Below are 15,042 nucleotides of genomic sequence, written 5' to 3' on the forward strand. Positions count from 1 at the left end.
AGAGAGAGATCACAAGTAGATGGAGAGAGAGGCTGTCAGAGAGAGAGAGAGAGAGAGAGAGAGAGGGAAGCAGGCTCCCTGTTGAGCAGAGAGCCCAATGCGGGACTCGATCCCAGGACCCTGAGATCATGACCTGAGCCGAAGGCAGCGGCTTAACCCACTGAGCCACCCAGGCGCCCCTGTTGTTTTTGTTTTAAGATTTTATTTATTTATTTGACAGAGAGAGCGATCACAAGTAGGCAGAGAGGCAGAGAGGCAGGCAGAGAGAAAGGATGAAGCAGGCTCCCCGCTGAGCAGAGAGACCAATGCGGGGCTCGATCCCAGGACCCTGGGATCATGACCTGAGCCGAAGGCAGAGGCTTAACCCACTGAGCCACCCAGGCGCCCCCATCCTTGGATTTAGTACACACTTTCAACCTACCTCCTAGGAGACGGAGATCTAGAAGATTTCCTTTTTATAGTTTTTGATGTTCTTGGTGATCTGGAAGAACTCCTGCTCCTCCTCCTACGCCTTTCCCTGAAAATCAAAAATATATCATTTAAAAATGCAGCAATTTTAATAAAGCGCAATTCAAATACACAAAAACAAAAGGGTCCTTAAGACTCTCTAGTTAACAGTAGTCTTCAAAGACCAGTTTAAACTCATGTCCTTTAAAGAACATGTCCTTTTTTTTTTAAAGATTGATTGATTGATTGATTTGACAGAGAGAAACACAGTAAGAGAGGGAACACAAGCAGGGTGAGTGGGAGAGGGAGAAGCAGGATTCCTGCCAGGCAGGGAGTCTGATGCAGGGCTCAATCTCAGGACCCTGAGATCATGACCTGAGCTGAAGGCAGATGCCTAACGGCTGAGCCACCCAGGCCCCCAAGAACATGTTCTATTATCTAATATTACTGCAAGTCAAATTTTGAACCATAAATTTTAATGAAAATATGTTCTCAGATTTCATAACAGAAAAGGGAGAAGACTCCTTTTCATCTGGTTTATTTGAACACTAATTTCCTGAATGGAAAAAAATATCAATGGATATTTCAGATTCTCTCAAGTTAAGTATGTTCTTCTCCAGGATCTAAAATGTGTTCTACATATCCAGATCCTTTGTCCTGCATCTAACTCCTTGCTGCCCCACTGTGGATTATTTTATAGAAAAATTAAGTTGGCTTCCAAAATGTGAACTTCCCAAATTCAAGCATTTAGAATGTCTCAAAAAAATAATTTACGTGAATCTGTTTTACAGAGAAATTGTTGTATCTTCCAACTTCCTACCATTTTATTGCTCTATTAATTTAAACCGAATGAACAAGTTGCTTAGACAGAAGTAAAATAGTTAAAACCTGGGGTGGCTTAAATATGAAATAAAAAATAACCACTGAATTAACAATGTTTATATTATTAAAAACTATTTTGTTTAACATGTTACCAAATGACTTTATTTATAAGCGTGGTCAACTGAGAAACAATTAAAGATGTCCATAATTCAGGGATGAGGTAGGAGGACATACTTACTATGATTAATGTGTCCAATCATCTCCCAAGGAGCTCTAATAATTAGTGGCCATATAGGTCAAAGAACCAAAACCCCTAGAATCCAAGTTCTCCACACCACCCTCAGTAAGAATATTCTAGGCTAGGGGTGCCTGGGTGGCTCACTAGGTTAAGCCTATGCCTTCGGCTCAGGTCATGATCCTGGGATCCTGGGATCGAGCCCCACATCAAGCTACCTGCTCTGTGGGGAGCCTGCTTCCCCTGACCCCCACCTGCCTCTCTGCCTACTTGTGATCTCTCTTGTCAAATAAATAAATAAATATCTAAGCTAAAGGAGCATTTTGCCTATATTTTTCATTATAAGATAAATATTAGATAATGCTCAGATGTGGTAGATACAATATATGTCAAGACCAAAATAGCCAAGAACTTTGAAAATACCATCAATTCCAATTTTACCTCAAGATCTCTCCTCCATTACCCAATTTTATTCCAAAACACCCCAAAATTGTACTTCCTGACTAATGTAAAAATTAGGGAAAGATATTCCATTCAGTCTGTGACATTCTTTAACAGCTCAGTATAAGTACCACAAATACTTATTTCATAGCATGAGAGTATCAATGTATCTTAGACTTTGTTTACCCTCAAAATAGTTCCACTGTGACATATTTTCAACAGTTTTGACTGTTTAACTTTGTTCAGGAAGCACTGTGTACAGATAGACATCTAGTAACTAACAGCTGATGATAATGAGAGCTAAGTCTGGACAGACAGCAATCCAGAACACCAATTAGGTGAGAAAGAGGCAGTCAGGGGTAGTAAAAGGAACTATAGTTGGTTACACTTAGATTTAAATTTTAGTTCCACCACTTACCAGTTGCATGACTAGGGCCGTATTACTTAACCTGAGTTTCAGTTTTTCCAACTGGAAAATCGGGTTAATAACTAAGCTTGATAGTGCTGTTACGAGGATTTAGGATGATACCTGTAAGTACCACGCACAGTGTCCTGCACATACTCAGTGTCAATATTTTCTTTCTCCTCACTAGCTTTATTACTTGTTACTTAGAATACTGTGAAAGTTGTAGAAGTATCAAAATTTAAAAATACAGGTTAGGGGCACCTGGGTGGCTCAGTGGATTAAGCCGCTGCCTTCGGCTCAGGTCATGATCTCAGTGTCCTGGGATCGAGCCCTGCATCGGGCTCTTTGCTCAGCGGGGAGCCTGCTTCTCTCTCTCTCTCTCTCTCTCTCTGCCTGACTCTCTGCCTACTTGTGATCTCTCTCTGTCAAACAAATAAATAAAAAATCTTTTGAAAAATTTTTTAAAAAATTAAAATGTAGGTTAGAGGACAATGTTGAAAATAAAATGCCACATACCCTATTTTTCTGAGCCATGAAAATGTTTCCTGTTTACTAAACAAATCAAAGCAAATAAATAACAGGAAAATGCTTAAAGATGACAAACTGTAACTCTTCACCAAGCTCTTATGAAAGCACAAAACATACCAAACTTCTGAACCTTTAGAAACTAATGTTAGTTAGCCTTTCTTTTCCAGGCCCCAGAGGTTAGTTAATATATTTAGGAATGAATGTAAACATCTCAACTTCCTTAAATGTCAAGTAACTTAAAATGGCCCCCGACAAAACTAAACATTTCAAAGTCATCCAAAAAGTAAATTCAACTGAAATTAAAAGGAACCAAAACATTGTTTTCTGTTATGAAGGGCAATAATTAAATGATCACATAAACACAAAAGAAGGTGTGACAGACAATCAATAAAATCACTGTGCAGCAAAAGAATAGTTGCAAGGCTTGACTGAGGTCCATAGCAAAGAAGCTAAGTTAATTCTTCAGTTTCTGGTTCAATGTGCTGAAATACAACAGTGGTCTGTTTACATACACTATTACTTTCAATTTCATGCTTCTGCGGTAGTTTCTTAAAGCAGGTACCAAGTTCTGATTAGAGAATTCTCAATTAAACTTAATCTCTTAAAAAGAAGAAAAAGAACTACCGTATTTCTAATATGGAAGTGCAGAGCAGATGGAAAACCTCCCCTAAGCCGTGGTATTATCACACTTGGAAACCATGATACTAATAGTCTTCTCACAGACTTACTGTGGCAATTAAGTAAGGCTAGTCATGAAAAATTGTGCCAAGACAAAATCTGACACTTGGTAAAGCATTCAACAAACGCCTGCAATTATCTTGTATTACCTAACCAAAGACTGGTATATTAAGAACAAGCTACTAGAACACAAAGTTAGAAAAACAGGAAATATGCATTCATCTCCAATCACCTTCTATGAAAAACCAAGTTTAAAAGTCATAAAAACTTGCTAAAATAGGTGTTTTGTTTAGTATTTTTAAGATCTACTTTTAAAAAAATTAAGAACTCCCATTTACTCAGTTACTATATCATGTGGAGTAATGGATATAGGTTTAGATAATCTTGAATCAAGGAAGGTCTAGGTCTTCTTTTTGCAGCTGTTACTATGGCAACGTGCTGCCACCTGGTGGCAGTGTACTTATTAATAGACGGAACAGTCCTAAGAAAAAAGGAAAATCTTAACATTGACAGATCAAGGAAAACCAAAATTTAAAAGTCATGCACTCAACAAAACAGAGCAGTAAAAACAAATGAAATTTTAATAAGCATTCTGAATATGAAAATTTACCAAGAGGTTAAAAAGAAGGGCCGGGGAAAGAAAAAAGGAAACCTTGTCCTTGCCATCTCATCCTCCAAGAAAATAAGCAGCAGCAGTCACTGTTTTATACCAGGGATTACAAAGGATAGTTAAAACTTTTCAAATTGCCCAATTATCATCTCTTCCACCTCACAGATTCTAATACTGTGGCAAGTGCTCTATTAGAGAAATGTTTATTCTGCAATTAAAGGGCAACGTCCTGGTATTATTGTACTGTTTCCACTTATGTAGAATAACCTCTTCCCCTTGGTTAAAATTCAGATTCTCATTTGTTATCAGTAAACCCCTTCGTAAAAATTTTAAGCATTATCAAACCTGCTGGAACTACGAGATCTTCTTGATGCATTGTAACTTCTGGGTGGTGTTCTGGATTTTTTATCCTTCTTTCTTTTGTCATCTATCTCTTTGGATCTGTCCTTGTCTCGTTCCTTTTCTTTGTCCTGTTCCTTGTCCTTGTCTCGCTCCTTGTCATGTTCTTTGTCCCGCTCTCTCTCTCTGTCCTTTTCCTTGTCTTTATCCCGGTCTTTTTCCCGTTCTTTATCCCGGTCTTTGTTTTTACCCCGTTCCTTTTCTTTTTCACGTTCCTTCTCCCTCTCTCTCTCTTTTTCCCTTTCCTTTTCTCTATCTTTTTCTTTCACTCTTTCCTTTTCCTTGATCTTTTCTCGGGTGTCTTTTCTCTTGTCCCTTTAAAAACAAAAATAAATATATAAATTCACAACTAAAATTATTCTACTCCCCAAAAAGGACCTCCCTTTCTTCAACAAAACAACTTATACTAGCTTATAATACGTGATAATTTCTATATAACCCAGGTGTACATGAGGCTGTTAGATGAAACAGTTACCCAGTTTAATTACATATTTTAGAAACCTCATGAGTCATTCTGATCATCAGATTCAAATCAATGGCAATCAATATGAATCACTACTAAAGCAATAAAAAATATTAAAAGTCTCTCATTAAAAACCTAAACCACAATAATTTTTTAACAAATGAAGCCATGAGAAAAATTACCGCTAATTTCCCCAAGACTCACCGTGAACGTGAACGACTCCTTGATTTCCGTCTCTCCCTTGATTTAGAGCGTTTTTTATGTGGGCTCTTAGATCTACGTCTGTCTTTTTGTCTTGAACGTGATCTATTATGGGATCTACTCCTAAAGAAAAACAAGTTGTTAGAATGTCAAAACTTACTCTTACAATTTTAATTTTTAACAATTTAAGATGTCTTTCAAGTAAGAAAATTTTAAAACCGATCCCAACAATATCTGTATTTTTAAATTCTCTATTACATAACGCCTCAGTCAGATTATTTGCAATAAATTATTTATTAGCAACTTTACCAAACACTTCATTTTCAGAATACAGAGAAAGAAATTACATTATTTTCTATGTCAGACTGAAGCGATTATTTCCAAGTGTGGCTTTCCCGTGCTAATTATTATATGCCTGTTACCATATGACTTCTCCCACAGAACAAGTTTTATACTATAAATTAAACTCTTAACTTGCATGTAATTGAACTGCTAATGGTGATACTTTGACAAACAGTGGTTTTCTGGCTCAAGAGTTTCTCTAACTGGCAGTGTGATGTCTGTCATAACATATATTAAGAATGTATAAGGAAGCACAGTACTAATTACACTGCTAGTACGACAGGAAAATAAACATTACTCATGAGCTGAAGCTACAGATAATTAAATGCTGGATCTGTAAGACCTCTTGATTTTATAACTACATAAACATAGCTATTAAAAGAAACCTTTTTTTTTTTTAATATTTATTTATTTGATACGTAACGAGAGTGAGAGAGAGAGAGAGTACAAGCTCTGGGAACAGCAGGCAGAGGGAGAAGCGGACGAGCAGGGAGCCTGATGTGGGCCTCAATCCCATGATTCCAGGATCATGACCTGAGCCGAGGGCAGACGCTTAACAGACTGAGCCACTCAGGCACCGCCCCACCCTTTTTTAAGATTTTATTTGAATGTGAGCACAAGAGGGGGAGGGAGGGGTTGAGGAGAGAAAGAAGCAGACTCAGGGAGCCCAATGTGGAGCTCAAATCCAGGACTCTGAGATCATGACTTGAGCCAAAAGCACACACTTAACCAACTGAGCCACCCAGGTGCCACTAAAAAAACCCTTTATTACTAGAATTCTTCCAAGAAAAATAAAGGTTACTCCAATTCTGAAATTCTATAGGCTCCTTATTCCCACTGAAATAGTGCTTATATATTGTAATTTTTATCCTAGTAACCATTTATTAAAATATAACAAAACTGAATGCACAAACAAAATGATCAGACTCACCAGCTCTGGAGCAAAACAATCTGGCTCTGACACTCAGCTCTGCCACATACTAGCTGTGAGAACTCTGGCTACTCGCTTACCCTCGCTAAACCTAGTTTGTTCATCTACAAAGTTGGAGAATCAGACCTATATCGCCTAGGGGTGTCATGAGGACTGAATCAGATGATGCATGAACGAATCCCTAGCTGTGTCAGGCACAGAGTAAATGTTCAAAATTCTTAATTTTCAAGATCATCAGCATTAACAATTAACATAAATGAAAACTTTTAAGTTACAGCTTTATTCCAAGGAGATCAAATGAACTTCCACAAGTATGCTTTATATAATTAAAATTCATCTTGACAGTCATGTTTTCATGAGTTAAGTTAAAGCAAAGATCTATAAAAGAAATACATACAGTTAAATGCTTGTGGTATGCTAAGAAGCCAGAAAAATCTCAAGACAATTTTCAATGAATAATGAAATCCTGTTTTTTTAAACACATTTTTCAGTACTTAAAATGTTTCCCAACAGCTAATTTTCAACTGAACAACTTATCTATTTTATGGCTCTAAAAATTATACATTTGTCTGGTATTAAAAATACCATATTTTTAATAGAGAAAGATAAGCCAGTTTGCTGAAATCTTTAATAACTCAAGAGATAAAGGGTCGTGTGCTAGGTATTAAGGCAAAACTGCAAAACTTAAGCCATTTTTAATCCATTTACAGACATCCACATGAGGGGAATGTTTTATAAGGCCTTTGCTTCTATGTACTTAATAGAAAGTCTTTACATTTTTGTTCTAGTTAACTTGCTAAAAATATACATAGTAATTTTTTTTCCTCAAACACTGCTTTCCAACCTTAATTAAGCAAAAAAACACCTTTTAAAAAATTAGATATAGCCTTAGCAAGAATTAATTTTAAAAACACTGCTTATTTGGATTCCCACCTTACCCTACAGGTCCTCAGAGTTTCAAAGTCCCAAGAGTAATTACTATATTTTAATTTTAACATTAAAAACTTTCATGTCCCTATTTCATCCACTAGTCACCTCCAAACAAGTGTTCTGATTAGGAATGCAAAGAGCTTCAAGTCAAGAGCAAATCTAATCCAACCAAAGAGAAAGACTTGAGTTATCATCAGGAGATCTCATTTTAGCATAATGTGCAAAACCACATTTATAAATTAAAATGTAAATACAGGGCAACTTACCATCATGTCTCATCAAAGTTCAATTCTAAGTCCGCTGTTTCACATTAAAGTACTATAAAATGTCTTATAGTTCCCATGCTGGTCTGTCAAGGTTACTTAACTTTAAAATATAATAATTACAGTACTACCCACCTTTTCTAACACTGCCCTTTGAAAAAAAAACATATAAAAATTTGAGCAAAGTCAAAATACATCTCCCTGGTCCTAGCCAAGGTCATAGTGACAAGAAACCCCTTCCTGCCTCCTACCATACAAGGGAAGAACAGGGAAAGGACAGGGGCTGGAGGGAGGCTCCAGAAGCATCTGAGAATGCTGAGAAAGTAGAAGAGGGTAAGCTTACCTTCAAGAGCAAAGGCTCCTGAAACTCACACTCCTGATAGTAAGTCTAGTGGGGCAGAGCCAGAGCTAAGGGGAAGTTCCTTACATATCAAGATCCTTAAGTCAAATATTTTCAGGGATTTCAAGGGATTTTTTTTCCCCCTTAAAAAGAACCTTTATTCTTTTGTATTTCTTTATGAACTCAGTAAAGGCTACATGTGTTTCTATACATGTGTAAAAATTAGTATAGTATAAATTTACTTTAGTAAATTTAAACTTTAATAAATTTACTTTAGTATATTTATACTGTATTAGTATAAATTTAGTGTAATATAAATTTATATACTACCTAAATATATGAGAGTGTTACATGTATATATGTGTGTATGCCAAAAGCAAGTAATTTCTAATGCTACATAGACAAACCTTCAGGAGAACACTCTCATGACTTAAGAACAGTAACTAACAAGTTTCATTTTAGACTGAAAAATCCTTCCCCTACTAACCCTTGGAAAGGGAAAATATCCAAATATACTTAAAATGATAAAAGCAGGCACCTTAAAGCAGAGAGTTAAGTAAATTTGCTCCAATAGATAAATCTTCACAGAGATTATCAAGGAAACTGATGTTAATCATGTTTTCCTTTTTTCCAGCCTTAGAAAACCAGTAAGGTATTAGATTTGGAGCACAGCTCTTGTAATCAACACAAAATGAGATTCAGGTCACTGGTCTCTTCCCTTCTCAGAAAAGAAGTAATTACTCTTGAGCTCAATTTTTTATCTCTTTTATCTCCTTTACCTTCACCACGTCCTGTCAACCTGCAGAAATATCCACAATCTAGTACCACTGCTTCAATACCACTTTCCTTCTCCAACTCAGGCTTCTGTGGCTCTGACCTCTTCCCTGTACAGGTAACAACTTCCTTCACTTGGATCTGAACTTGCCTTACTGGAACACCTTGGAAGGGGAGACAGTAAAACCATATCCCAAAAGAGACCATACAAACTAAGAATTATGGAGAAGTATACACCAATAAACAGCTAGAAGTATAGCTTCTTAGAGTCAAACAAAGAAAACCATTTTTTTCCTTTCTCACTGCTTCAATTTCCTTGGTATCACAGAAAAATAGAGTAAGTGAGCTTGCTGATGAGGTTCAACATACAGTATACTGGGTTCCCTTTTCTCCTTCTCTCAAACCTTCCTCTTTCTCTAACACCACCACACACGCCATGCACACACACGCACAGAGACTGTTCCCTACCTCTTCTCTTTAGACTTAAGTATGTGTATACATAGTAACATGCAATTAGGATCCACTATATACAGTCTCACATTTCAGTAACACCTCCCTCCATATCTTAGAGAAGACAATAAAATTTTTCACCTTAAACATGATTTTTAGGGCACTTCCAAATCAAAATGCTGTTGCAAGTTCTCATTCAGACTAAGTACAACAGAACAGATTTTTTATTTATTATTATTATTTTTTAAGATTTTATTTATTTATTTGACACAGAGAGAGCATAAGTAGGGGGAAGGAGAGGGAGAAGCAGGTCCCCCACTGAGCAGGGAGCGAAGATGCAGGGCTCGATGCCAGGATCCTAAGCCAAAGGCAGACACTTAACCGACGCGGAGCCACCCAGGCACCCCCTTAACAGATTTTTTAAAAAAAGAAAATTAAAATGACAGAACTATGTTCCAAAGTAAGACAAACAGAACAGAAATAGAACTTTAGCATAATACAATAGTTGAAGCTAAAGCTGCAAAGTTATTGCTGTGTTTCAGGTCCCAAAGTGGGTGCAGGAGAGGCTCTTATCATCGAGAATATCAAAGATTTAATAAAGCACCTCATTTGACTCATGGCACTACAGACAGGTAGGTACTGGAATCCAAGATATGAGGTGCTACTCCCTAAGTCTTGAGGAGACTTGGGGGTGGAGGGGAGGGGGCAGAAAGCTGCTACTTCAACAATATTTCAGCATCACCAAACATGTATGTTCCTTTTTCTCAAGAAAAAGAAGGGAAAGTTTCTGCTAGTTCTGTATTAAGACTAGTTTGTTCTTAGAAGAATAAGGAATAGAGCACCTTAAGAGAGAAAACTAACTTCTGAAACTGAAAATTAATTGAGATAATAAAAATTATATATCAATTAGATAAAATTTCATTCTCAACTATATTATTATAATTAAAGCAACATTTAATGATAAGCGTAATTCCTGGTGAACTCCGCTGAAGATTCTAAATTCTGATACGTAAACAAAAACTCAGAAAATCTTAACAATCTTAAATACATGACCAAAAATTTTAAATATGATAGCAGAAATTCTCACCTGTGTTTTGACTGCGATCTTTTTCGTCTAGAATGGGATTTTGAGCTAGACCTGGATTTTGAACGAGTATGGGAACGAGATCGACCGCCTTTTCTTTCATTGCTCTTTCCAGACTCTGGGAGGAAAAAACCACTTTGCAGTGTAAGCTCAGAACAATTAAAGATCCCAGTTAATAATCAGGCACAAGTGGAATGTACCACATATAGTGCAAGGGGCCTACTCTCTGTACATCCTCCTCCTGTGCAATTATCCTTCAGAAACATCCAAGAAAGTCATTGCATAAACTCGTTGAGTGCAGCCACCCTGCAGCAGTACATATAAACCAGATGATTATAAACAGCTGTTCGTAATATTTTGTTGCTGCCATAATGTACGATTATAACATGTCTGTAATTCCTAGGACAACGATTTTATATCTTCTCTCCATTTATTTTGCTAGCAGTGAAGCTTAAATTCTGAGTGCAAATGTAGAAAATTTGCTCAACTGTAAACCACCTAGACATTTTTAGATTGGATTTTTAACTTTCAGTAAGCAACATAAAAGTCTGAATAGGTGTTCCTTTACCTTGCTAAAATGGTCTTTGTGTTTGGCTAATCATGGGCTCTTTCCCATTTTTAAAATGAAACCACTGAAGGAAAGTGAGCCTGCTTGATTATGTTTCAATTATATTTATTCTTAGTTTTAGCCTCACAATAACATTTATACTTTGCTTTAAAGCCAATCAGTTGTGAGCACTGACTTTGCTACAAAAACATAAAGAACTGATTAACTCAAGCTAATGTGCCTCAATTCATTATCACGGGAAAACAGCATTTGTGCTAACCAGTTCTTTGACCTTTGACACTAGTAAGTCACTTACTCTTTCTCGAGTTTCAGTCTTCTTGTTTGTAAAATGGAGGGACTAAACAAGATAACTTCTAAAATTCCTTCCAGTTCTATGGTTCTATGTGACCTATGTAACAACACTGTGACCTTACCTGGTTCAATGGCTGCTGAGATAAAGGACTGAGCCTCTCGTACCCGCTTCATTACTTCTTCTAACTCCTTAGCTGCAGCCTGAGGTGTCATCTCAGGGGGTTTTACTATTGCATTGTTGGAGTGATTAATTCTAAATTAAAAATATTAGCATATCACAAATACACACCATATTTTACAAAACATGAAACAAATGTTTATGATACACATATTTATAAATCTGAGGACATGTCGAAAGCACATTAAGAATGATACAGCTAAATACAGAATAATCAAAACCAACATCAAAACCCTCATTACCACTCATCTTTATCTCTTGCTACCAAAGCCAAGAGGAGAGAAGAAAAACTGAACCCTACCTGACTCCTTAACAACTTGAATATATCCAATTTAGAATTATAATAAATTAAAATCCTGACATCAGTATTAAAATGCATCATTTCTCATCTTGGAGTATAAGATTTCACGGATATCTCTACACACTGGGAGAATGCAGGAGAGGCTGTATATGTGCACAATTTTAATTAACCCTGAACCATGGGTGAGTCAGATACAGCTTCAAATCTGAGAGGCACCTGATAAAACTCCTTCCTATCAGATCAGAAGGGGTTTCTCTGACGCACATAAATGAATATGGTAAGTCTCACTTTACCCCCTTCACACTAAGACAGGCATTCACTAAAAAGAGGTATTTCGTCCTTTCGTAGCTGAATCCCGATCTAGCTATATAACTAAAGAAATTACCTATGAAATTTAGATAAAACTATTGCCTTAATAATCTGCAAGAAATAGAATTCCTGATCTTGAGTATATAAAGTCTGTACCAATTTTTCATTTTGCACACAAGAATATGAGAAAATATTAAAACTCAAAATGTATGATTCAAAACACTTCTGGGTACTTAATATTATTTTCCTCCTGGGATTCTGGATTTACCAAAATAATTGGTAATACTAAAATAATTCATTTCATATGTTCAACCATCCCTTAGTCTAGTCCTAACCCAAACCCAATCTGCTTTATTAGAGCTTATGAGGAAAGACTTATAACCATTATATACGGTATATAATGTTAACATCAAATTAGATCTTATAAAATAGAAAATGTCTTCAAATACAACTTTAAAGGCTAAAATGGTAACTTAATGTATTTCATTTATACTTAACACAAAGTCTTCCTTTCCACAAATTGCCAATTACTATTAAAAAGAAAAAAAAAAGCCTTAATTACATCAGAAATACTTTAAGTTTTTCCAAAATCATTAAAATTTCTTTGTTTAGGGTTTCTTACTTCAATGGCCTGTCTCCAAACATAACTCCATTAAAAGCAAGGGCCCTTGGTACAGAATTTTGGTCTGCAAATTCCACAAAAGCAAACCGAGTTGGCTGAGTCTCATCACCTGCCATCCGCACAAACTTCACTTCTCCAACTTGTTTAAAAAATTCAAGTAGCTGATCAGCTGTTGTTGTCTGAAGAAACAAAGTCACGCTTTAATAAAGTATATTCTTTTTTAAAAATTAGGTAAATATTTGTCAATCGCTATCATTTTGAAGAAGGGGTAAAGAATAAGAGGACCTATCCCTCAGTTTTTCCTTAAATTAATTACCTGGGAATTCAAATTGCCCACATAGACTGTTCTCCTAATTTCATCAATTTTGGAAGGATCCACATTTCCCATAAGTGGTGGCTGTGGTATCTCTCCAAGCGTTGCAATGTTGGGGTCTAGTGCTGCTGCTGGTATAGCTCCCAAACTGCTAAGGGAAACACCCAACTAAAAATTTAAAAAAAGAAAGAACACATACTTCCTGTTAGTATTCAAGATTACTATTCTTTAACCTTAAAAAGAAAACGATCAACTCTACAAGAATGGAAGGTAACTACAGAGTCCTAACTCTAAGCCAGGTATTTATCGGAATTAATGAGGAGGAGGTCACCATAGTTAGGCATGTAATTAGAAATACAACATAATTCTTAACTATCTGGGTATTTTAATTACTTTCAAAGTTGAAACTAAAAATGAACAGTCAATTCTCATTATGAGTAAATTCTCATTATTTATAGCACTTACATCTAATAAAGTTGCTGTATGAATACTATGCCAATTTCACAGATAAAGAAAAAGACTTATGGAGGTTAAATAAATTTCACAAAGCTACTCAGCTGCCAAGTGGTAAAAGCAGGGTACTACCATGCACAGTTTAAAACTGAAACAGGGACAAAGTTTACCTAAGAAAAGAAACTAAACCTATATATACTTTGATGGGAAGAGGACAAAAGCTTTGAATGATCTTTCATAACATTACTAAATTTAGTTTTATTTCAAGGGTTAAGGAATATATTTTTAATGTGAACTTAAACTAGGAAAGATAGAAGATCTCAAAATTTGAAAATAGAAGACTCCGCAGAATTAATGAGAAGACATTTCAAGGGGAAAAAAATTAGAACTTTCATTTCCATTTATGAGATTTAAGAAAAGTTGGGGCACTGGGGCTCCTGGGTAGCCCAGTGAGTTAAGCATCCTACTCCATTTCAGCTCAAGGTTGTGAGATGGAGTCCTGTGTCAGGCTCAGCACTGGGCATGGCGACTGCTTAACATTCTCTCTGCCCCTCCCAATCCTTCCCTCTCTTTCTTTCTCTCTCTCCCCCAGTCCAAAGAAAGAAAGAAATATTTTTTTTTTTTAAAGATTTTATTTATTTATTTATTTGTCAGAGAGAGAGCGCGAGCGAGAGCGAGCACAGGAAGACAGAGTGGAAGGCAGAGTCAGAGGGAGAAGCAGGCTCCCCGCGGAGCAAGGAGCCCGATATGGGACTCCATCCCAGGACGCTGGGATCATGACCCGAGCCGAAGGCAGCTGCTTAACCAACTGAGCCACCCAGGCGTCCCTAAAGAAAGAAATTTTTGAGCACTGACTACATAATGCTACAAAACTAAGATTAAACAAATACTACATAAAAACACTTCCTAAAGGTGAAAGCACAAGTTAATGAAACAAGTATCACTTACACTGTTCTAACAGCCTGTGTATTTTTTTTTTTAAATGTCAAATTATGTCTTACCCTGCTTCAAGCTAACCAATGATTTCTAATACCTTTTGAATAAAATTCAAATTCCTTTCCATGGCCCAAAAGTCCTAAAATCATTATCCCATCTAACCCTCTAGTATCTCAAAATATATACTACCACCACCCCCATTTCCTAAGCTTCAACTATACTGATTGCCACTCTACTTTGAAGACAAAGTTTTTCCCACTTTATAGCTTTTGCTGGGAATTTCTTGTCAAAAAACTCTTCCTCATCTTCTGCCACTCAAATCCATCAAGCATCAGGTCACCTATCCCCTCCAAGAGGCTTTCCCTGACTTTATATAAAGCTTCACTTTCTAACATCTATTTTTCTTCATAGTATTTATTATAATCTGTGGTATCTTGCTATTAACAGATCTTGGATTTGTTGCTCAGCACCACCATTTCAAGTTATCCTAAAGTTGAATAAAATATCTTAATTCAAAATGGGTGGTGATGGGAGTCAAGGCTATCATCCTCTGAGCCTAGTTTTTCTCCACATTTTGCTTATGTATTGACACTCCTTTATCCCCCTTCCACACCTTATCCTGTACACAGATGTTTGAGTCACTGAATTTTTTTTTACTGTACAAAAGTATTATTATATACCATTAAGTTAAATCACAAATATGACTATTATTTCTTAGGTTTTTTGT

General features: G+C 36.4%; 1 protein-coding gene across 4 annotated transcripts in view; it reads right to left on the reverse strand.

Annotated features, from left to right (window-relative positions):
• The window catches only part of SREK1 (splicing regulatory glutamic acid and lysine rich protein 1), a 45,707-nt gene that overhangs the window by 10,839 nt on the left and 19,826 nt on the right, over positions 1–15,042 (reverse strand). For 3 of the 4 annotated variants that reach the window (XM_044267848.1, XM_044267841.1, XM_044267858.1), the window contains 7 exons: positions 12,930–13,094; positions 12,614–12,792; positions 11,326–11,456; positions 10,348–10,462; positions 5,234–5,353; positions 4,513–4,881; positions 422–517 (listed from right to left, as the gene is read on the reverse strand). In XM_044267848.1, the coding sequence (XP_044123783.1) occupies positions 422–517; positions 4,513–4,881; positions 5,234–5,353; positions 10,348–10,462; positions 11,326–11,456; positions 12,614–12,792; positions 12,930–13,094 (1,175 nt within the window). Of the gene's footprint in view, positions 1–421; positions 518–4,512; positions 4,882–5,233; positions 5,354–10,347; positions 10,463–11,325; positions 11,457–12,613; positions 12,793–12,929; positions 13,095–15,042 lie in introns of those variants that run through there. The other variant, XM_044267868.1, reaches the window with a different exon arrangement.

The sequence above is a fragment of the Neovison vison genome, chromosome 1 (assembly GCF_020171115.1).
Source record: "Neovison vison isolate M4711 chromosome 1, ASM_NN_V1, whole genome shotgun sequence".
Lineage (NCBI taxonomy): Eukaryota > Metazoa > Chordata > Mammalia > Carnivora > Mustelidae > Neogale > Neogale vison.